The sequence below is a fragment of the Leucopleurus acutus genome (genome assembly GCF_964270905.1).
Source record: "Leucopleurus acutus genome assembly, chromosome: 15".
NCBI lineage: Eukaryota > Metazoa > Chordata > Mammalia > Artiodactyla > Delphinidae > Leucopleurus > Leucopleurus acutus.
In genome coordinates this window covers 51,258,224-51,282,958 of record NC_139157.1, presented here as the reverse complement: position 1 = coordinate 51,282,958, position 24,735 = coordinate 51,258,224, and the positions used below count along the sequence as shown (strand labels likewise).

Here is a 24,735-nt window from a genome sequence, read left to right as displayed (position 1 = left end):
TCCAAGAGCCGACCTATGGCCTTTGCTCAGGAGGCCGGGGCAGGTGCCACGTGGCTACCACGCAAGCCCTGAGGGGACCCCACCTGCTGCAGACCAGCTGAGTCAGAACCCTTGAGAATGGGGGCCGAGAAAATCTTTTGCAGTGATTCTAACGTGTTGTGAAGCACTTGGAGAATCTACGGGCGCTTAGGTCCTGTGCCATGCAATACCTTCTGGCTGGTTCTGAAAATACCCACGGCAACGCTTACCTACCTTCCTCCTTCCCTCCCTCCCTCCCTCCCTCCTTCCTTCCTTCCTTCCCTCCCCCTTTCCTTCCTTTCTCTCTCTCTCTCTCTCTCTCTCTCTCTCTCTCTCTCTCTCTCACACACACACACACACACACACACACACACCCCTTGGGCAGGAAAGAAGGAGAGAGAATAATAAAGGCTATTGAACACTTGCCTTGAGAAGAATCGAACATTTGCTCAAAATGCATCATTACCATAGTTACCATTTGCTGGGTGTGAATATAATACCTGGAAAACAAAAGTATTCCAGCATGTGAGAGACAGCAGGCCGTCTGCTTGGCCATTGCAGGTGTGGCTGCCAAGTAGTGCCAAGTGGGTCCCAAACACAGGAGTCTCACCCTCTGGTTTTGCTTCCCAACCTGCCACGTCAGTCCCATCAGGCCCCATCTTTTACTGCTGAAGGTCAAATGATTCTCCCCTGGTCGCTGCCCCTGTTCCCCCTTCCCTAAAGACTTCAGAGGCAGGGCTCGTGATAAGAACCCACGTGAGGCCTTTGTGGGACTCTCTGAGCCTGAGGTGTTTATCCTCCTTCTGAATGGCTTCTCCTGGGGAGGGGGAAGGGGAGGGGGCCCTGGCGGAGCCAAAGAACAGTAATCTTCGGAAAAGAAAGAAAAGGGCCACAACCACGGCAACAAAAACTTCCTGCAGATGTGGAATTTGAAGGAATCCAGGGAAAAGAAGCCTATTTTTAGCAGGAGTGAGAGTGCAAACTGTGATAGTCTCCACAGGCCGCTGTCACTAACATTTGTCTATAAGCAACATTTTCATATTTAAACACGACAGCCCTGCAAATGGAAAAGAACCAACACTTTATCTGCTTGCTGAGTAAAAGCTATCGTCTTCCCTCAGCCCGGTGGGAGGACCCGCTCCATCTATTGGCATCGGGCCAGGCATTGGGTTCACCTGTGTTGCCATGGATATTCATGTGTCAGCCATTGACGGCAGGCTACTCAGCAGTGGTGACAAGGATGCCGTTCCTTCCGGGTGAGAAAGCCGTGCCGTGTTACCTCTGTAGGGAAAAACGTCCAGTGCACTTTGCTCAATTAAGCATGCATGTGTGGAAATACAACACTCAAATGAGCAGGAATAAAAATATATTAAATTTGAAGAAGTTAAGTAATACCGTCGGGAAAACCAGTGAACTTGAGGTGAACCCAAAAATGTCAAAAAAGAGAATCTCAGAAATGTGAGCCTTTCGGCCTTTTACCAGACCCCGAATGAGACATATGCATTACGTCCTGTATGCCCCATACGAATATCTTGCCCAGATCAATATCAGGGAGCCTGGCACACAAGTTCTTTTGAAACTTTAGGCAGCAAGCGCTTTTCTAAGCCCTATTAGAAAATAATCCACTGTTCATGTGGTGAGTTTGGATTGGGGAGGGGGACAGTTCTCCGAGGATGAGACCCTGAAGATGACTTCTCCAGGCCCCCAGTGCACATTCTGACTTGTACCTGTCCCTACCCTGCTGAAGTTGGTGTTAGTTATTGGCATTCCTGCCGGTCAACGGTGGCTCAAAACTGAGTAGAAAAAGAGGGAGAAAAGAACAGGGAAGCACTGAGAGCCTCAAGTCGACCTAGGTGCAGCTGCTTTTATTATTCCCAGCTTGGGTTGACATTGCTATACATGCAGAGAAGTGTGAGCTTTTCTAGGTGATCAGCAAAGCAAAGCAGGAGAAGTTGAAGGGTTTGCTTAGCTTCGTTGTAGGCTTGTGGCAGTAGTTTCAAAATGTGGTCCCCAGGCCAGCTGCGTCGGCCTCACCTAGGAACTTGTTAGAAATGCAGATTCTTAGACCCCCATCCCAGACCAGAATCACAAACTCTGGGGGTGTTGCCCTGGAATGTGTGGGGTTAACATTTTTTAATACTGTGCTAAAATATAATGTAACATAACATTTGCAATTTTAACCATATTAAGCATAGAATTCAGTGGCATTCTCAATGTTGTACAACCATCACCACTATTTCCAGAACTTTCATCACCCCAAACAGAAAATCTATAATCTATAATCGTTAAGCAATAACTCCCCTCACTCCCCCAGCCACTGAGAACCTCTTATCTACTTTCTGTCCCTATGCGTTGCCTATTCTAGAGATATTTCATGCAGGTGGAATCATGCAATATCTGGCCTTTTGGGTCTGGCTCCTTTCACTTAGCATAATGTTTTCAAGGTTCATCCGTGGTGGTGTAGCATGTATCAGCACTTTGTTCATCTTTATGGTTGAATAATATTTCATTGTATGCATGTGCCAAGTTTTGTTTATCCATTCAACTGTTGATGAACACTTGGATTGTCTCCATCCTTTGGCTACTGTGAATAATGCTTCAATGAACATTGGTCTGGAAATATCTGGAATCTGTGGTTTAACAAGACCACCAGGTGATTCTGATGTGTACTTAATTAAGTTGGAGAAGGTCTGGCCCAGAGCCCCAGAGCTGTCTTTCTATAGAAACTTGGAACACTCAGTGCAGTCTGCCCTACTGCAGCTTCATCCATCCTAGCCAGGGGTCAAGGCTGTGGCCGCTTACATTTCATTTATGCTACAGAGATCGATATTTAGAGTTTCTCAAGGGTCCTTCTAAGACTAATCCCAGAAGAAAAATACCTGTTCAGATCAGGGATTCTCTTTGACTTTATTTCAAGGGTGATGCCTCAAAATATTTTAAAGGGCTGACAGAAAAACATTTATTAAAAATACATAACCATTCAGTTGTTGATTGGAATTTCACTCACATGTTTTGTGTTACCCCATGATGACCTTGGTATTAACTATAACAATGACCCACTCTACTCCTGTCTGTAGAAAACAGCCCTTTTTTCCCCCCTGAGAATTGTAGAGGTAGTACGTGGGAAGAAAAGAAAGAGAAAAGGAAAAATGTATTTGCTATAAGTTCACAGATACTTGGGTAATGTTCAGGGACTATTGTCTTAACTTATAGGCCCCAATATGTTATTCTCAGCTAATTATTCTTCCTATTCAGAAAGGTTAAATAACTTGCTTGTGGTTGCAGGGCTAGAAAATGACAAAGCCAGCAATTAGAATCCAGCTCTCAGTCCAAAGTTGCTGAATAAATCAATTTATACTGGCTGTGGGTGGTTTAAAATGTTACCCCTTTGGGGATATTTGGATTTTTAACAGAGGACTCCTGGATATGTATTATTTTAACCTAAAGAAATAAATCTTTAAAGGTAGAATGTCATACCTGAAGAAGAGGAAAGGAAGACCTTTCCAACACCGCGGAACCACACTGTGGAGTACCCTGCAAGCTAAGCGCTAGCGATCCCTGGAGGGCAGGCTCAGGAGAGTGTTGTGTTTTACCCTGGGTGTCACGTGTTGAGAATGAAATGAAGGTGAGATGGAGGCAGCCAGAACTGTGACAGTCTGGAAGTCATGATGCCCTAAGGACAATGGAAGTGACTGAGATGAGGCCAGGGGAACACATATGACCCTGTTGCCAGGTAGATTAAGGGCAGCTCTGCGGAAGAGGACGCAGCCATGCTGAGTGGCTCTGGGGGAGAGGGCCAGGCCTATGGGTAGGGGTTGCAGGAAGGCAGATTTCTTCTCAGTATCAGAAAGAGTTTGCTCAGAAGAGTAGGATGGACACCCTTGTGGAGTAGTGAGTTCCCCGTTGGCAGAAGCATCACAGTTGAGTCTGATGACCAGCCAAGCAGATTGTGGCAGGGCTCCCTGCACTGAATGGAAGGTGAGACAAAAATGACTCCCTGGTGCCTGTTCGACTCCAAGGCATTATGACCTTGAACTTAGCTGCTGAGTTGTTATATGCTGAATGCAAAACCAGTATTGAAAGGGAATTTGATAGTGATCTATCATTTTCACTGTTTAAATTATGTCTCTCCTTTTAAAAAAAAATCACTCAGCATCCCTGATGGACATTTCTGAAATATTTAGAGTAATTATTCTTTGGGAATTTTGTCTCCTTTTTATAAGTTCAGTGGGAGCATCAATTTGAATACCCTCTGATCACTGTGTACCGCTGTGACCCATTGGCATTTCCCTTTTTAGGCTAATCATTGGAAAGCTCAAAATGGAGCTGCTCCGTGGGTAAGCATCTTGGGAGATAACAAAGCAGGGAAGACCCAGCTGGAGTCTGAGGCAAACAACAGGGACTTTCTGTGTTATCGTTCTTCCTACTGCATTCGGCTCACATTAGTGAGGTCTGAGGATTTGGGTGGTTGGCATGATCATGGTCTTCAGACATCTGAAGGATGTAAATACTGAGGAAGGAAGAAATTTATTTAGCTCGAGACAAGGGGTATATCTAATTAGGGTAAGAGTGATGGAATGAAATTAAGCAAAGAAAGATTTAGACTGAATATTAGTGGGCTATTTCCAAGCAATAGATTGATGACGCTTTTAGATATCTTCTAGGGAATGCTGTCCTGTGTTTTCCAAGTCACTTGAAAATCAGAGGGACAAAGGCCGAGATAATCTTGAGGAAACCACAGTCTCTGTAGATCAGGCAAATGGAGAGTGCTTAGCTTTCTGCTTTCTAGTCTGTCTCATAAACATGAAAAGCTCAGTGGGCAATCTCCTACTGAATGACTTCTGTCCGCCTATAGCAAGTGCTTGCTTTTCTTACAACCAGGACTTTTTGAAAGGTTGTTATGTTCCCAAGGGTCAAATCCAAATGTGAGAATCAGAGGAGAATTCTGGAGAGAATCTGGGCTGGAGCAGGCACCTGACTTCTCTGCCTGCTTGTTAGTGGTGCCTCTAAGGGGCAGGAAGAGGAGGCGAACGTCAAACATTCTGTGATTGGTGGGAAAGGATCTTGAAACTCTGGGTCAAAAGGAGACACCTGCTGCAGGGAGAATTGAAAACAACTGGTTGAGGAAGATGGCGACCTCAGCCACTGCATAACCCTCCATAAACCTGGAGCTTGTCTTCTCTGGACCATTTCCCCTACATGCTAGGAATCTACTTGTTCCTCCCAAAGTCTAGTACAGACAACTCTTCCAGGATGGGCCCAGATTCTGGGGGCCACCAGTCACCGTCTAGGACTTGCGGCCTTCCCGGACCAGCCGTGTGGTCTGGGACCAGCTGGTCACGTGCGGCCATGTGACCAGCCATTGTGGGCACATGCATAGCCTGGAGGGTGTGGGACTGGGCTTTCCTTCTGAGACTAATTAGAGACATTTGAAATGAGGTATTTTGCATAAGCCATTAAATAGTACTGACAGGTAAAACAATGGAAAGATATACTGAATTTGGTAGAGATTTTTATGTTTAACCTCTTGGGGGGGTGTCAGTACTCCCGGCTTCCTCTGTGGTCACAGAGGTGGGCAGTCCGGGTAGGGGGGCTATTTTCCTATAACAGGGGCAGCTCCCATGTAATTTTCCAGTTTGAATCCTACATCTTTTTTTATTAAATAAGATGGAGTTTTACTCTTTAAAACAGACCATCGCCGGTCTGCACGGCTAGCTTTGTCTTAAAAGGGAATAAAATTCTTAAGTTGAAACCAAATCGGAGACTGTTCTATGGCGCGCTCTGCGAGGGGCGTGCAGAGACGTGGGTCTGCTGATTACCTTAATTGCGGAGACAGCGGGGTCCATAATCTCTGGACACTCGCTGCGTGTGTTCTCCCCGTCCTTGGATTTAGACGGCCTTTGATCATCCTGCCCGGCCTAGAATCCCGAATTCCACTGATGACGAGCCTCAGGCCGTCCACTGTTGCATTCAGGCGTTCGTTCGGGAAGCCCTCTCTCTGTCTCCAGGATGTTCTGGGTTGGAGCCGGGAGAGGACGGACAGGCAGCAAAAATCAGAGTCAGAAACCCCTCAGCAGCAGAGAGAAGGGCACCGGGGAGCTGCTGACAGGGATGAAATGGGAGGCGGAAAGGCCGCGGCGGAAGCAGCAGCGTTCCCCAGGAGGGCCGTGGCTGCTGCCCACCCGAGGAGACGTCCTCTCGGCATGAGGGCACTAGGTAAAGCAGGGTTAGCCCTTGATGAGGTTTTTATGTGCACTCCGGGTTTTGAATTTTCCTGCTGGCATCTCATCACAGTGTGGGGTAGTAGCCAAGGAAACCCTCAGGTGCCTTCCACGTCCATTTCCAACCCTGGTTCTGAAGAGGGCAGGGTGCCCCCCGTGCCCCTGAGGTCTCAAGGGGCATTATAAAACTCTCCAAATAAGACGAATTTGGATTCTTGCTAATTTAAAAAGTCAGTGTAATAATGAGTGTGTTGGAAAATGGAAGAAACTACCTTCTAAAAGGGGGGGGGTAGTCATGCTACAGGACTGGGTTGAACTGAGGGTTAGTGTCGTGTTTACTGTTACTGAACATCAAAGATGTCTTAAGCTAGGAACACAGTTGTCTCTCTCAGTGTGACTCCCATTTACTGCGTGTCAAGCTGCAGGAAGTCCAGCTGATGTAAATAGATTAATATTTAAAAAGTAATACAGAAGAGTAAGGTACCGAACATGTAATGTTTAATTATTAAAAACCCATAATGGAATTCCAATCCGAGCTCACGTCTTACGTCTCACTGGCGCTAAGCAAAAAACTCAATTAGCCAGCGAGTCTGCTCACTCCACGGCTCATTTTGACTCTCCCAGGGCCAAGCCCGTGTTCTCTTAAAGTGTCTAGAAACATAGGTATGGGCAGCTTAGGTAGTACTAGGCTTTCTCATTAGACAATTGACGCAACCCTTTTCAGTCAGATTGTTGGATAAAATGACTGTACGTTGTTAACAGGACTTAGGAAAGAATTTGAGTTACTTCCAACTGATAGGACTTGGGAGAGTAGGTGATCTGTTAGAAATCACAGTATTAGGGCCTCCGTGCTCCTGCTGGGTTTATCAGGCTATGAAGTGTGTGTTACAGGATGCAGGTGTCTGATTAGAAAAATGGACTTAGCCCAGGGATAGTTAACCACCCATTTTCCTTTTGAGACCATAGTTCTCCTGGCCCTTTAGGACACACTCTTTTTTTCTTTTTCATTTGTTAGTTCACTTTATTATTCATTCAACAAATATTTACTGAATACTATGTGCCAAACACTCTTCCAAATGCTTGGGTTACATATTATTTACACAAAGGACAAAATTAAATTTCTTCATCCACTGTGCCTAGTTGGCAGCATGCCTCAATACAGTGGGGTGAAATATTCTGCTAAGTGGTGTTCCTGCTATCAGTTTTGCACAGTGTAACCCAATGTAGGACACACTCCTGTGAGGGTGAATTTCTCCTATGGTGGAGAATAGCCAGAGGAAGAGATAACAGGACCAGTGTGGCTTGGCGTGGAATAAACCCTCATGGACCAGTCGAATCCAGTTCAGAGTCAGTGGGCCAGCAAAGCTGATTGGGGCAGTAATTCTTGATTTTATATATATATATATATATATTTTTTTTTTTTTTTTTGGCGGTACGCTGTGGCCTCTCCTGTTGCGGAGCACAGGCTCCGGACGCGCAGGCTCAGCAGCCATGGCTCACGGGCCCAGCCGCTCCGCGGCATGTGGGATCTTCCCGGACCGGGGCATGAACCCGCGCCCCCTGCATCGGCAGGCGGACTCCCAGCCACTGCGCCACCAGGGAAGCCCTGATTTTATATTTTTATTTAGCGGGACAGATAAGGATGTTCCTTTGTATATGAATATGAAAATACTGATAAGCCATTTGCTTTTCTTGTTGCTGTGCTCTAAGAGTTTGCCCCCTTGATGTGGAGCCTCGGTTCCCATGAGATGCTCATGCATTCATCTATAATGCAGAAAATGCAGTGGTGTGACCTAAAATGCTCTTGGGTGGAGCTTCAGGGTTTGGAAGGTCACACAAGAGGTAACAGTATTCATGACATCCTGTGGGCTGGCGGGCTGTGTCGGGTAACTAGAACTGAGAGGACAGAAATTGAGTTTGTAGTGACTGCAGAAGCTGAAACCACAGGGTGAAATGTAATAGGGTCCAGGCCTCGATGAACACAGGAAGCTGATGAGAGGGGAGGAGGGAGCTGTAGGGCTGAGAAAAGGGCTGCAAGGGGACGAGTAACCTTGATTCCCAGCAGGGCAGAGGCTGTGAACATGTGGAAGGGCAAAGGCATGGGAATCACCTTCGCCTTCTCTTACAATTCAGAAAACAACCAACAGTTGCACGTGGGAAGCCTTACCATGTGCAAGACAGTGCTCTGGGGTGTAAAGGCCCAGGCTCGACACCACAGAGGAAAGCTTTAAGCAAACGAAAAATGTTAAGGCCTAGGTTTCCTGGCTCTGTCTGACAGGCATCATTTTCCAAAGTGATTTTCTACAGGATCCTACTAGGAAAAAAAAAGAAGATTTCTATTTTTGGAAAGTTGAGGAAACTCTGGATTACTGAAGTTAAATGTTTCTTTTCTGCAGAACTTCTCAGTGGCTTAAATATGGCAATGTGCAATGAGAATCTTCCAGAGGAGCATAGGGTGTGCAACTTTTCCCAAACTCATTTGACCATGGAATCCTTTTTTAGGGGCAGAACATTGATGGGACTGGTGTTTCTCAGGATACCCTGTAGGCAATAGAGTTGGGATAGGAGTAGTCAGTGAGAAGGGGGGCGGGGTTTGCAGTGGAATTAGGAACAGGCAAGGACTTGATGTGGCAGTCACATTTCCTTTCTGTGGTGACCCTCAGAAATAGTGCCGGTGTAAAGAGGTCTGTGTAAGAGGCATATCCTGATGTCACCTTCCTGCTTTCCTGGGCCGAGGCTGCCCTGGGCACCCCACACCTATAGCAGGGTACATGGCAGGATGATGCCACAAGGAGCTCCTTAACCACAGGAGGAAGTAGTGTGGGATCAGAAAGGACTTTGAAGTCCCTGACCCTTCCCAGATTGTCCTCATCTTTTAATATAGAGTAGTACCGGAAAGGGCCACGGTCAGGATTAAATCGGAGAAAGTTTGTAGAGCTGGGGTAGATTCTTGGTCTCCCTGAAGTTGGAGGCTCGCTATATAGAAGCTCGAGGAAACAAGCAAGGCAGGACTAGCCATTGCTGCCCATCTTCCTGGAGCCTGGGCAATTGTTCTGGCAGCAAACGTGGCCCCCCAGTGCCAAGAACTGGGCGATGGGACAGTCTTTTTGCCCCCGAGGAATAGGCACCATTGCTTCCTGCTCTAGCACGCGGCCTCGGAGGACTTGCAACTCCTGCCGCGTGACTTCCAGTCCTGCCACTTCCAGCCCTCTCCTCTCCACTCGGCCTCACCACCTGTGCTGCCCCCGCGCTTCTGCTTACTGCCTGTCCTCTGTGGTCCTCTGGCTTTCTGCCCACGGCCACTCTTCCCACCACTACTTAGTCTCTTGAGGTCATCTTGATTCCCAGCTCACCAGAGAAGAACACCTGATTGGCTTGCTGAATTGCTCTGTCCCTGTTAGGCAGAGTCCCCGCCCCAGGTCTTGAGGTACCCTCGAGTCCGGTCTGCTAAGGGCAGGACAGCAGCGGACAGTGGCCATAGCAGGCACTCAGTGCCTAATGGCTTCTGTTCTGATACGCAGGTAGCTCCTACACAGTTTTGTTTTTCTTCTCCTCATTCTCCCCTTTCCTGTTCCTCCCCACTTCTGTACGTGCCAGTCCATACCAAAGGCATGCCTTGATATAACACAATATATCCAGCGACGCCTGTTCTTTCACTCTTAGATACTAAGCACTAGAAGAGAGGCTCAGCCTCACATATTTTGATTATCCCCTCATATACCCTTCTTCTGTATCGTACCAGATCTGAGGTCCATTGTACAGGCTATTTGGATTAGGCAGTTCATCATACTCATTTCTCTTTTCACCTAGGAGCCAACAGTCCAGTTGCACAGTGGGTCAAATGGTAGGATCCTTTTCCATTTCATTTCCTTTCTTCAGAGGAGACCAAAGAATGATGTAGTCAGTCATATACGGGTTCTGAGATGGGGGCTTTTACCCAAATACTGATAACGGATATATAATTGTTGCTAGTCTTAATTTCCTTATCTCTAAAATAAGGTCTGTTACCTGCCTGCTGATCTCTTCACAGACTTCTGGTGAGTGGTATTGTGATAGTGTCTTTTGCACCACTTGAATTTACTGGAAGAAAGGAGTTGTAGAAATAACAGATGTGTTTATAAACATATATGAATTAACATATCTTTGTCGCAAATCATCTTGCTTCATACCACTTAGCACTTCAGACATTCAGCCTGGATGGGGAGATTGGCTTGAGCTAACCCAGGATTTGCTTATGAGGATGGAATCGTGAGAGGGATGCTCAGTGGAGAATCTAGCATTTGTGGAGTGTTGGCTTTCAGTTAAGTAGTTAGCTCAGCAGGGTGGCTGCATTCATGGAACAAAGATGGAAGAGAACTAGGCGAACCTAGGGTCCACAAACATCCAGGAAGTTTTTCAGAGACAAAGGAACCAACATGGGGATCTGAAGTTGGAAGCAGTCCAGCATATCCCTCACAGATACCTAAGAAACTGACACTAAGTAGGTGCTCTCACACTGGTTTTAATTAACTAAAAAGACAGCAGATAGCCTAAATTATTTCTTTTCCCCAAGTTCGTGAGCCCAGAACTCTGGGCCTTTTGAATTGGTAGCATTGTGCACCAGATGCCATAAATGTCACATTTGTGTGTAACTGAGCATAAGGGATTCCATTGGTGACTCTGGCCCGGGCGACTGGTGCTGGCCTGAAGCTGAGCCTAGGGCTAAAACATCCGTGAGCTTCAGACCACAACCTGGCTGGCAAGTCTCCTCATTATTGCAATTATGTTACTGTCAAACACTCTACAAGCCCTTGGAAACACAGTGGAGAGAATATGGGGGTCAAGTGTTTTGCTGATTTGGGTTTCTGGTTTTATTTTTGTGGTGTGCTTTTGACTTTGAAGTACGCATCATAGGAAATTTCATAGTAGTGAATTTCCTCTTTGTTTTTAATAACTGAGATTTAATAAAAGAATGAGTAAATAAGAGTTTAGGTAAACCAGTTGGCTCTGTTTTAAACCTGTAAAACTGGACCCAGTGAAGGCAGCAGATATGACACAGGAGGAGATGGGATAATGAAAAAGGGGGGCCAGTCCCTTTTAAGAGTAAATAAAGTCACAAGTAGGAACAAACAATGGCTTCTGACATCTCTCTACCAATGCAAAGAGTGGGAAGGACCAAGTTACCCTGGATTGTGGGCCCAAAAAGATAAAAATGATCTTGGAGATACCACTGAGACTTGGAGGGGGGTTAATGCCTAGATGAGAGATGACATATAGAACTAAAATGTAAAACACCACATCCCACCAACATACCTAGTAGGTGGGTAAAATTCTGGAAAATATATCCTTGTATGGCAATCCATGCACCTGAGGGAAAATGCAAGGTGGGAATTTTAAGAAAATAAAAGGAAACATCAAAAGAATTACTTGGGGGGCGGTAATTGAGTACAAAATATGAAGTAGATATTGAAAATAGATTAATTAGCAATTAAGCAAGGTATGGGGCCATTTACCTAGACATCTGCTAAGGATACCATTCTGTTAGAAACAGAGCGATTGATCCTCCTTCCCATGCCTTGTGCATAGTTCTGAGAAGGTGGAGAAGCTGTGAGAGGAATCCTACTTTGACCACCATATTGATTAATACAGGGGAGAGCAGCTTGGTGTGTGGATGGAAAGAATTGACCCAACCATCTTGGAATGTGCATGGATGTGATCAACCATGTTCCCTAGAATTGGGATAAGCAGACATTTTTAATCCAAGGAAGGTTGATTTGTTCCCCAAATCAGAGGCTCAGTGTAGTTTGTGGGGGTGGGGAGGGCAAAATGGAGGGTGGGAAATTCTGAAAATGAATATTGTGTCAGGAAGGCAAGGGTGCATGAAGGGGTAAACCCTTGGGGGAACTGCCCAAGGGAATAAAAGGAGCTATTAGGGCTATGCTCATGGGAGGAGCAAGAAGCAGAATTGGAGAGCTCAGTGTTGAGAGCAGATGGTGTAATGTTTAACAAAAGAGGGTGAGAAGACAAGGATGGGCAACTTTTATTTGTTTTTTTTTCCCCATTGTCTCCATAAAGAGAATGCGCTTTATACTGGAAAGGGTAACAGAAACCCTAAAGAAAACTATGAATCCCACGTTGGGGGCAAAGAGATAGGCAGAGAGCACCTGCTACACTCACCACATTTAGCTCTCCCTGCCGCTTGGAGGGAATTTGAGGATAATTTCATATTTACTTTGGGATAATCTTTATTCTATCATGATGAATGGAAGAGGTTTCAAAAAGACAGAAATGGACTAAAATTTCAAAATTGGGAAAGGGTTTCTGATTTCTGAAACTCTAGACCAGTAGGCTTGATGGCTTACCCTCAAAAGGCCTTGAATATATCATTAAACAAGTGGTTGATAAGCACTTTAGAGAAAAAGGTTTTGGTTGACCAGAAACTCAGAGTGCAGCATGCAGCATGTCAGAGTGAAAAAATGATGGGTCGGAAGTTCTGATCTGGATCCTGGCTCCATTATTTGTAGGCTGAGACCTTAGGGGAACCACATCATTTCTTTGAACATTTGTTTTCTTATCTTCAAGCAAAATGGGAAAAACAGTAGCTCCTTTACAAGTTTGTTGTCAGAATTAAAGGAGATCAGTGAAAGCTTCAGGCTTAGTACATAACAGACATTCAATAAATGTTTGTTTTGAAAAAGCAATACCTAACCGCGGGATACGACTGCTAAAAAAGCACATGTGTTCTAGGGTGGCATTAGTGGAGCTACTGTGTTCCATGTGAGGGAGGGGAGAGTTCTCTGGACTCGATGCTGGTCAGGCTGATGTGTTCTGTTCTGGACTCCACCCTCTAAGAGGGACATTACCAAGGTGAAGTATATGCCTGGGTAAAAGACACAGGAGGACAGACAGGATAGGAGGGCTCTGGGAACTTGTCCCTGAGGAATGGGTGCAGGAACTGGGGAGGTTTAAAAATAAAAATCTGGGGAAAATATGATGGCTCTTTTTAAGTATTTGAAAGGCTGAGCTTTGGAAGAGGAATTGACCTGTGCTGAGAGACCCTGGGGAACAGAACTACTGTCAATGGGTGGAAGTGACGGGGAACATTGAATGGTTAAACTTTCTGACACTCAAAGCTGTCCGACAGCAAAGCAGGCTGCGCAGGACTCTGCACTATATTGCAACCCTCTTTAGAGAGATCGTCTTTGTGGGATTCACTCTTTGGCTGTGTGGATGGATCAGGATGGTCTCCCTGTCGTAGGAAGATGAGGGGCACCTAGAAGACCATCTGTGTAGAGGCAAACCCACGTTTGCTGGGGGAGATAGGTTGGGCTTGCCCCATGAAGTTCCTTAGAGATCTAAATGTCTGTAATTTTGAAATTTCAAAACAAAGCTATTATCAAATACAGACGTACCTCGGAGATATTACGGATTTGGTTTCAAGCCACTGGAAATAAAAGCAAATATCCTAGTAAAGGGAGTCGCATGAATTTTTTGGTTTCCCACTACATGTAAAAGTTATGTTTAAACCATGCTGTAGTCTAAGTGTTCAGTAGCACTATGTCTAAAGTAATGTACATACCTTAATTAAAAAATACTTTATTGCTGAAAAATGCTAGCTTTAATCTTTTTGCAAGAGGAACATCAAAAATCACTGATGACAGATCACCATAACAAACACAAAATGATGAAAAAGTTAGAAATATTGTGAGAATTACCACAATGTGACACAGAGACACAAAGTGAGCAAATACCATTGCTCACTGATAGACTTGTTCAATGTAGGGTTGCCACCAACCTTCAACTTGTAAAAAACACAGTATCTGAGAAGTGCAAACAAGGGAGGTGTGCCTGTATTAGTCAGTCATCAGTAAAACTTCTGTAGTTTTAAAGGAAAATGCCAAAGTCCTTGAGATAGTGGGGCAGTCTGGGCTTTGAAGCCACACACATCTAAGTTAGAATCTGGATCTGCCATCTCTTATCTGCATAGGGAATCTTGGACAAGTTATTTAAACCCCAGTTATCTATGTGGTAAGGTACTTGTGGAGATTAAAAGAGGTAATCCACGTAACATGCTTAGCATGGTTACTAGTGCTTAAATAATGCAAGCTATTGTTAACTCGTATAATCTATTATTATTACATCAAATTGGGGCTTCCAGTAGGCACTGTAATAAAAGCCATAATTTTCAATGGAGTGTCCTGGAGAGATTTGAGGACTGGGCAGCAATGGACACCAGGGGCTGAAGTGGGGCAATCCTGGCATCCACAGGTAGGATCTGGTTCAGTCTGGAACCCAGGAGCACAGAAACGTTCAAGACTGCTAAAAGGGGGTTGAATGAAGCATTGCAGGTAAAGCCCTTTGCCAGGTGTCTGGCAGATTTCAAGCAATCAGTATATAGTTGGTAAATAAATGAGAGTCACTAGGAGCAGCTGCGAGCCTTTGAGAAGCAGCCAGAGAGGCAGCTGAGGAGCAGAACTGCCAGAGGAGCCGTGAATTCCGCCTAGCATTGCCCTTGACCTGGACCACCTGCACACACACAGCCTTGGTCCTGTGGCATTTCAGTGCTGCTTCTCATCGCTGATGCCAAGACACAGCCTGGGTGGATGAGGGGGCTGGGAGGCAGATTCAAATAAAACCCCTAGAAAAAAAGAGACTGTTTCAAATATCACAGATCATAATAGCAGTCCTTCCAAAAAGTCCTATTATTGATGTACGATTAGCTGTGTTGTGGAATTAAAGCCATGTGTTTTGAAATATCATTTTTGCCATTTTCTAAAAAGCCTGTGTGAAGGAAGAAATGAGGTGAGTGACCACAGATAAAAAGAAGCCAGATAATTAGTACACTTCACTTTTTAACACATCACTGGTGGCGCTCCCTTTATACACAGGTGCAACCCAAGGTCCCTCCCTACAGTTTTTTCAGACAGAGAGTGGGCTCTTATAGTCACACATAATGAAACTTCAAATATTCAAGTACGCATTTAGAAAACAGCAAGTAATGATAAAGGAGGTCAAAGACACATTTGAAAAGAGATTCAGATATCTATTTTGAAAACAGGGAGAGTTACAATAACCAACGTAAATATACATGTGAAAAAAAATTCAGATATACATTTGAAAAAAGAGGAGTCACAGGGTTAGCAGAGCAAAGGGGAGTTAGATATTGAGAGAGTAAAATATTAAGACTATTTTTTAGTTAAAAACTGTTCGTTGCATTTAGAAGAAATCTGGGGAGAGGAAGTGCGTGCAGATTCTCCCATGACTGTTAATAGACAGATCTTGAGTTTCTTGAGGGCAGGTGCTGAATCTTTCCCATTGTTTCACAGTTCAGTGCCTTCTTGAGCACAGCTCAGTACTTATTTTTAAAAAAATAAAAGCATTACAAATAGAAGCTCAGTTTTTCTCAAGCTTCAGTTTGAAGCAAAGATGATTCAGTAAAAACAAAACAAAACCGTGCAGGCCTCCTGTTTCCTGCTGTAGATGCTAAGCTGTGTGAGGCCAGGGGATGCATCTTACTTAACACCTACCCCTGGTTCCTAGCTCAGTGCCTGACACAAGGTGGGCCCTCAATGAATGAATACATTGGATTATGTGATGGCAAAATTTTCAGGCAGGTCACAGAATACCTAGAGTTGATAAAAAGGAGAGAAAATCGAGTCACGGGGCCCGACAGCAGCATTTCAATGGGGGATGGGGTAAGCCATGGCTCTCTGCTTTTATGGGGCACGTTTTCCACGTCTGCAATCACTTGCTGGTTCTTTCTTCCTCATGTGTTTCCTGGGCAATGCGTCACTATGGACGATCTCAGTTTACAGCTGAGCCCCTGTGGCTCGGCGTGGTTAAGCCCCTGCCCCACCAGGAGCTGGAGGCTGGAGGAGTGGACTAGATGATCTCTGAGGTATCCTTCAGGGCTCACTTTCATTGCTCTGAGATCTCCTGGGCTACTTCTGTGGCCTTTCACGGCCACAGAACTGGAAAACAGAGAGGCAAACGTTTGGCCTCAGGTGGATCAGATTTTCCAATGTTTGCATTTTTCAGTTTCCGTCTGGGTGACCTGTGTTAGGAAGAGGTGAGCTGCGTGTATCCAGTTTAAATGAAGTGGAGAGTTTTGTGATGATATACTAATACACTTAGGCGACCGAATATGTCAGAACAAAGGGAAACGTCACCTTCTTCTGAATCATGTGTTTGGCTCTGAGGATGGAGCCTCGGTCATGGAATACAGTCCAGGACTCCATCTCTTGCTTTGGCTGTAGAAACAGAGACCTGGGTCAGTAAGGAGCCATTTGTCAACACTCATTGAAATTCTGGAAACCAAGCCCATCTCTGCTCTGCATTTCAGAGCTCATGGCACATGTGAAAGAGAAGGATCTACCCTGGTGACCTGGCCCACGGTTTCTGAAATCCAGCTTAACCTATAAGTAGTACTTGAGTCATGGTATAAAGTTCCTACAGGGCAGCTTTCTAATGAGATGTTCAATTCTAACAAAGATGCTCGTTAGTCTCTCCTTGAGTTCCAAATCCTATGTGAGAGGGGAGAGAGAGAGAGAGAGAGAGAGAAAGCCAAACTGCAAAACAAAACAAAAAACCAAATAAGACCCTTAAACAAAAGGAACCATGTAGCAAACATCATCACATTGGAATCTAAACCTGCAGAAAGTTTATTTTGCAAATGAACTTCTCCATGAATTGGCTCTAAAAAAAAAAAAACAGCCCTTGCTCATTCTAAATCCCACTCCTGATTTCTGTGTAGCTGTGCACGTCTAAGGCTAGGTCATCTTTTTCCTTCCTTCACTGTAACCCAACTTTGCAAGGAAACTTGGAATGGTGAACTCGGTCCCCCCATCAGAGTTTGGTGCACCGCTCTGTGGGGACTCGCCCTCACACGCATTCTGCCACGCCGGGCATGGGTCAGCCTGTCTTCAAGGCATGTGATACTGTGGCTTCTGGCCCTTCCTTTGGAAGATAGTTCTGCCATGTAATGAGTCAAGCAGATCGTTCATCAGCTCTGTTTTTTAATAAAACATGAATAGTACAGTTTATGGCTTCCACTGTTCAAACAGCAGTTGAGCCTAAGAGGAATTATTCATCTTAATGGTTCTAACACTCATTTCCAAGCAGCCATGCTGCTTTATCAAGCTTTCACCTGAATTAGAGAGTGACTGGCCTTGGAAAAAGTGGGCTCCCCAGGAGCTGAAAAGAGCCTTCCCAGGATGGTGGGCAGCTGGGATGTCCATAGGCCTGTCATCCGGCTCCTTGTCACTGCAGACAGTCCCTCTGTCATCCCTGGGATGGCAGGATGCAGGATGGGGGCTGGAGTCTGTGAGGTTCAGCATGTGTTTGTCCATGTCTCAAAGACACGCAGACTCCTAGGAAAGCCTAGATGAAAACCTCCCTTTTCCTCCTCACACTGCCAGAAAAACATCCTCCTATTAAGTTAAACTGAACTTAAGCCTATGGAATGTTCCTGGGAAATCAGCAACCACGAGGGAGACAGGCTAGGAACTGAAAAAATTCTCTATGCAACAAGGTTACTGTTAGGCCCAGCACACCAGTGTTGCTTGCTACTACTATATTAGCTCCCTTTCACAGAGGAAGAAACTGAAGCTGAGATTTTCATAAGAGAGAATGATGGAGCCCTGACTCACACCCACATCTTCTGATTCCAAGTCAGATGTGATTTCTATAGCATCCTTTGCTGCCCAAGTGCACCGAATTAGGGCCCTGATGGAGGCAGAGTCTAAACCCAAAGGAACAGTTGATGCTGGGGCCATGGGACTGCAGGGTCGAGCTGGAAGCAAGTATTCAGGTGGGATCAGTCTGAGGCCCTCAATTCATGCTATGAGGTGACCGTCTATAGGTGAGGCAGACCCAAACCCTTCAAAACACTGATCACCCCTGTCCATGTCTCTCCAGCCTCCTTTGCTTCACTCTTAGGTGAGCTCATGATTTTTTGAGGTGACCTGGACCGCAAGATCAATGCCATATTTAACAGGCCAAGATCTAAAGAACCAGCCTCTTATGGCAAGCTCCAATTTTGGTTAAGGGGCTACAACTTCTGAGCTGTTACATGGGTGCTGTGTTCGTGAAAAGTCAGGAGCACGCGAAGATTTTGTTTTTCAGATTGTCGATGGCATTCAAGAGATTGCTAATATCTTTTTACTGTTCCATTGCTGCAAATGCCTTTGCCCAGATAAGAAAGATTTCAGCAAAAGAGTTTCTTAATGAAATATCGCCTGATGCCAGGTTACCACTCAGAAGGCAGCGGTGGATGGGTTCCATTGAAGGATGCAGTTCACTCCCACAGCTGACAGCTGATTAATGTGTGTTAATTAGGAACCCTGTCTCCCTCCCTGATCACCTGAATCTTCTTCTGAGCCCAGCAGAGTGTATATATCGTGCCCATGTGGGTAACCTCATGGCATACTTTGGCTTTGACTTTGGACGTTTATATAAAGGCTCAGTTGCCAACATGAATAGCTTTCTTTCTTTCCAGGGGAAATACAAGATGGAAAGAGTTATAGGAACCAGAAGTCCTGCCTTTCAGTTTTCTTATATCAAGAGCAAGTGATATTTCTGCTGAGGCAGTGTCTTTTGAGCAGTTTAGCGGTGTAGGTTGCCACATTTATTTCACAGGAAAGGAGTGAATCCATCAGGCCACTGAGCTTATAAGTACTACCCTGGCAGTCAGCCACCAAAATATAAATACTCTAAATGGACTAAAGGAAATGTTCATTCTGTTGTTTAGAATTGGACACATCCCAGGAAGGTAAACTTAATCTTTTTGAGGACTGCTGTTATAGGGCTGAATGGAATACGCATTTGTTTATCTCCTTTGTGATCTTTTTGTCTTCCCGGTGATGCATTATGTATTTGTGATACGAAGCATTTCAGCTGTCTCGCTCAATAGCCTCGCATTAGCTGATTGTTCGGTCCCCAGATTGCCATCGTTAAACAGCTTCAGCCTCAGCTCCGTCCAATCTGGGACCTGTTAGGGAGAGAAGTGGAACCAAAGAGGCCAGATTCCAACAGAAACAAAGCCGGGTGGAATTAGGGGGAAATCATTCCAGAGCCCAGTGAGTTGAGCTCTGCACTTCTTAGTCTTTATCTTCTAAAATATCTGAAGGAATTTTGGTACTTCTTGGCATAATGAGGGAAAAAATAATGCCTCAAAAAGTTTGAAAAAAATTGAAGCCGTCTGTGGAAAAAAGGTGGGAAGAATACCCCATAACACCACAGTTCAGAAAAACCATAGTTTATGAGACACATGCTGTGTATTTCATGGATATGCAAATGTTCTTTTATTAAAGAGAAAGATCTACAGTATATATTTTCACCTAACTACCACATCTTAAGTAATCAGCTCAGGCTCTTATGATGAAATCTTTAATTACTAGAAGTGTATTAGTTAGATGTAGAATGAATGATGTGCTGCATTTTATTGCTTCACATGATACAGCCATTTGTGCCATAAATTCATTGACCTAATCTCAGACGATGTGTCCTGTAAGACAGACATGATTCGTTATTTCTTAAGTGACAGTTTTTTCCCCAAATAATTTTTTGCTTCATCAGAAAGATTGCCTTATTGTATTTTTAGACTAGTGTTCGGAATTGAAATGTAACAAGACAAGGAGACACGCACATTCACACTCCTTACCCAAAATGAGATTGTCAGAAACTGTCACACTATTACCTAAACACCGTCGGATGCTGCAGAAAATCAAGTAGGGTAACCATTAGGCTTTTGCTTTAACTGGAAAATTTGATGAAATAGAATTTGCTTCGAACTTTGATGTCTGTAATTCTTTTTATGTGAAATAGATAAAATGTGGTGGAGAATTCTCATTGGATAATTGGGATAGATCTGTGAGCATTCCTTATTCGTCAATGAATTACTGAAAGTGAAGGAAGTGAAGGGAGAACATTTAAGTTATATTTAGATTACTTTTTGTGACTCTACTTGAAAATATTTATTTAGCTTGAGGAAACAGAGGGATCCTCTGGAGGCAAATAATTCAGTCTGGCAATTTGAAGACCAATTAAGGATTTCAGAAAACTCTTTCCCCTTATGGTTAAAAAATACGATCCAAAAGAAATATGCCAGAAAATTTGGTATTTTTTTAAATTAGCTTAATTCATCGATAATTTTTTTTAGTTCATAATTAAAGAGGCTATATTTGATCCTTCACTTCAAGCTTAAAAGTTTACATTTTAGGCTATCGATGCCTAACATTGAAACAGAATCAGGTGGCTTTATTTCATATTGGAATTTAAATGTCATGTCATTATACATGAACTTTTTAAAAACGATCAGGTTTTAAAAATAATAACTTACATGCATCAAGTTTTCACTACTAGTTTCTTTAACCTTTATCTAGATGAGAATTTTGAGAGTCTGATAGATTCTGTGTGTCTCTTCTCCTCAGAGGCAATTCTGTGCTTATTTGTAAACTAGACATCTCAACTATGGAAAAAAAACAAACCTCTTAATTCTGGAGAAACTTGAAACACTGTAGTGAAACACAGGAGTATCTTAGCATTGATTTTATTTTTTTTGCAACAAGCATTTTGAAAGGGTATTTTCATATGAGACTAAACAAAAAGCTAATGTGTGCCAATAAGTATTTGTCATTCAATCTCACACCATCGAGTATATCACCTGCAGATATCAGTGGGAAAAAAAGTGCGAAGGAAAAGAGTGGATTTACACAAACAGACTTACATCTGCCACAAGTGTGTATACTCACAATCACTGAGTAGCATGCCACCACTGTTTACAGTCTAGGAAAGCTGAGAGTTCAATGAGATGAGTAAGCAAATGCCCAGCATATGTTGTTTTTGCATTGTTTATGTGACCAATCATTATTAAAATTTATCATCTTTTAATGCTATCAGTTTACCATAGTTAAAAAAGCAACATGCACCAGCAACAGAACAACAGACTCTCTCCTCAAGAAAAACAGGTTCCATTTAGAGCAATATTGGAACCAGGGCTTTACTGAAGAGAGAAGCAAATTCAATGAACTCACCATCGCATTGTGTTTCAGAATTCTTCCTCTGTTGCTGTATGGCTTGAGTGCTGAGGAAATGACCAAAAAAAAAAAAAAAGAAAGAAAGAAAGAAAAAGAAAAAAAGATTGTGTATGTAATGTTCAGTCAAAAAAGTAAGGCACTGAAAGAACCATTGAAAATTTTGACATCTGTTTATCTGTTTATAGCTATGGCAAGATTACTCGTATTAATTCTTGTTTAAAATGCCATATGAAGGAAAGACATTTGTGCAAACAAGAGTCGTATTTGAATTGTAGATCATGTCTTCACCATCTGTGAGAGCTGATGGTGTTACAAAATTAATGTGTTAATGAAATCACAATAATTTCTCCAAAGTAATGGGTTCTGAAGCCGAGAATGACTATTTTTTGAACTTTGATGTCTAGTGATTTCCAGTTGGGAAAAGCTCTCAGCCTTTAATTAGTTCTGCAGCCCAACTTTAAAATAAATTTGGTGATGTCTCTCTTTTGCCAGGAGTAGATTTGAAGGGGGGAAAAGCCATAAAAACTTTTGGAAAACGTTCTCTTGGTGTTTGAAAAGTTGTTAAATAAGACTGCCTGCCAAGAAATGTCACCAAAAATTCTGACTACTGAGAGAGAGTGGGCAAACAGCTCAAAAAATAATTCTAGCTTGCTGCAACATCACAGGTTGGGAATAGCTAAACCTCACACAGACTTCATGACTAATTCCAAGTTTCCCCTTGGAAGCCAGACATAATGATGTTCAGTGCTATGTGTTATTGGTTAACACAGCACACCCCTTCCAACTGCATTATCCAACAGTCAATAGTGTAAAGTGACTTTGCATGAGGAGAATTTTAAGGGTCTATATTTCAAAGTCCACTGAACTTTCTGGAGAATTCTTCTCACCAAAACTATTTAGATTTGCATGTACTATGAGCCTCTTTGACCAGTGAAACTATGTGGGCAGGTATATGTACTCTTTTTTCTGTTAGATCTACCTTAAAGTCATGCTTAAATGGGATAACACAGTTTCTTTTTCTTTTTTAAAAATAGGAGATGGTGGTAATTGCTATTCTGAAGAGTTCATATTTATAAAGCAATTCTGGCTTCCAAAGAGAAATTGTTTTACAAACATTTAAGAATTGTACCTTTTAGAAGGAAACACTTCCGCCTGTTTGAAAAATTATGATAAAGTTTGAAAGAACCTTCATGTAAAACATGAAACGCTAGCTACCAAAGGAAATCGTTTACCTTACTTTTTTCTTCTTTATTACTGTGTTGTAGGTATGTGACTGGTGTAAGCACATAAGACACACAAAAGAATACCTGGATTTTGGGGACGGGGAAAGAAGGCTTCAGTTCTGCAGTGCAAAATGTCTCAATCAGTACAAAATGGACATTTTCTACAAAGAGACACAGGCCAATCTTCCAGCTGGGCTGTGCAGCACATTACACCCTCCCATGGAAAATAAAGCAGAAGGCACTGGGGTGCAGCTGCTCACTCCAGACTCTTGGAATATCCCTCTAACAGATGCTCGCAGGAAGGCCCCCTCCCCGGCGGCTGCAGCTGGCCAAAGCCAGGGCCCTGGCCCATCGGTGTCCACCACCGTCTCTCCATCTGACACTGCCAACTGCTCTGTTACTAAAATCCCTACGCCAGTGCCCAAGTCCATGCCCATTAGCGAGACTCCAAACATCCCTCCTGTCTCCGTCCAGCCACCTGCTAGCATCGGGCCTCCCCTCGGCGTCCCGCCTCGCAGCCCTCCCATGGTGATGACCAACCGCGGCCCGGTACCGCTGCCCATCTTCATGGAACAGCAGATCATGCAGCAGATCCGCCCGCCCTTCATTCGCGGACCGCCGCACCACGCCTCCAACCCTAACAGCCCTCTCTCCAACCCCATGCTCCCCGGCATCGGGCCCCCGCCCGGCGGCCCCAGGAACCTGGGCCCCACCTCCAGTCCCATGCACCGGCCCATGCTGTCGCCCCATATCCACCCCCCGAGCACCCCGACCATGCCCGGGAACCCTCCGGGTCTGCTACCCCCGCCACCTCCGGGCGCGCCCTTGCCGAGTCTCCCCTTCCCGCCAGTGAGCATGATGCCAAATGGCCCGATGCCCGTGCCCCAGATGATGAATTTCGGGCTGCCGTCGCTCGCCCCGCTGGTGCCGCCCCCCACCTTGCTCGTGCCATACCCCGTGATCGTGCCCCTGCCCGTGCCCATCCCCATCCCTATTCCCATCCCTCACATCAATGATTCCAAACCCCCCAACGGATTTTCCAGCAACGGGGAGAACTTCATTCCGAGCGCCCCCGGCGACTCCTCGGCGGCAGGAGGCAAGCCTGGCGGACACTCCCTGTCCCCCCGGGACTCCAAGCAGGGCTCGTCCAAGTCCGCGGACTCACCGCCCGGCTGCTCCGGCCAGGCCCTGAGCTTGGCGCCCGCGGAGCACGGCCGGAGCGAGGTGGTGGACCTGACGCGGCGCGCCGGCAGCCCCCCGGGCGCGGGCGGCCAGCTCGGCTTCCCCGGCGTGCTGCAGGGCCCGCAGGACGGCGTCATCGACCTGACCGTGGGCCACCGGGCCCGGCTGCACAACGTGATCCACCGCGCGCTGCACGCGCACATCAAGGCGGAGCGCGAGCCGGGCGCCGCGGAGCGCAGGACCTGCGGCGGCTGCAGGGATGGCCACTGCAGCCCGCCCGCCGCCGGCGACCCGGGCCCTGGCGCGCCCGCGGGCCCCGAGGCCGCCGCGGCCTGCAATGTCATTGTGAACGGCACGCGCGGCGGCGCCGCCGAGGGCGCCAAGGGCGCGGAGCCGCCGCCTGAGCAGCCCCAGCCGCCGCCGCCTCCCGCGCCCCCCAAGAAGCTGCTGTCGCCGGAGGAGCCCGCGGTGAGCGAGCTGGAGTCCGTCAAAGAGAACAACTGTGCTTCCAACTGCCACCTGGACGGGGAGGCGGCCAAAAAGCTGATGGGGGAGGAGGCCCTGGCGGGAGGCGACAAGTCAGACCCGAACCTTAATAACCCCGCGGACGAGGACCACGCGTATGCTCTGCGTATGCTGCCCAAGACGGGCTGCGTGATCCAGCCTGTGCCAAAACCCGCGGAGAAGACTGCCATGGCGCCGTGCATCATCTCCTCGCCCATGCTCAGCGCCGGGCCCGAGGACCTGGAGCCTCCGCTCAAAAGGAGGTGCCTCCGAATTAGAAATCAGAATAAGTAAAAGGTTTGTATGTACACTGGGGCTTTTCTCCACACGAGTCAGCGCACCCCTCCTTACTTCTTACAGGGCGGAGGCGCGCGCGAGAGTTGTATTGATAATCATGGTTTTACCTTACGTGTTTTACAGTACACCTTGTGTGGTTACACACTATCATCATCTTGATCCAACATCATTCCCATTTTACAGATGAGGAAACTGACTCACAGCATGTAAGTGCCATGCCCAGGGTCACTTACTTAAGGATAAAGCCAATTCTTGAACCTGCATTGAAACACTATC

The 24,735-nt window shown here is 45.5% G+C and overlaps 1 protein-coding gene across 1 annotated transcript in view; it reads left to right on the top strand.

Moving 5' to 3' along the window:
• Nucleotides 1-24,456, top strand: part of SOBP (sine oculis binding protein homolog) — a gene marked incomplete at its 3' end in the record, with an annotated part of 141,284 nt that extends 116,828 nt beyond the window's left edge. The window contains exon 6 of the mRNA XM_082856013.1: nt 22,519-24,456. Coding sequence (XP_082712139.1) covers nt 22,519-24,456 — 1,938 coding nt within the window. The remainder of the gene's footprint in view (nt 1-22,518) is intronic.
• Between the last annotated feature and the right edge of the window lie 279 nt (nt 24,457-24,735).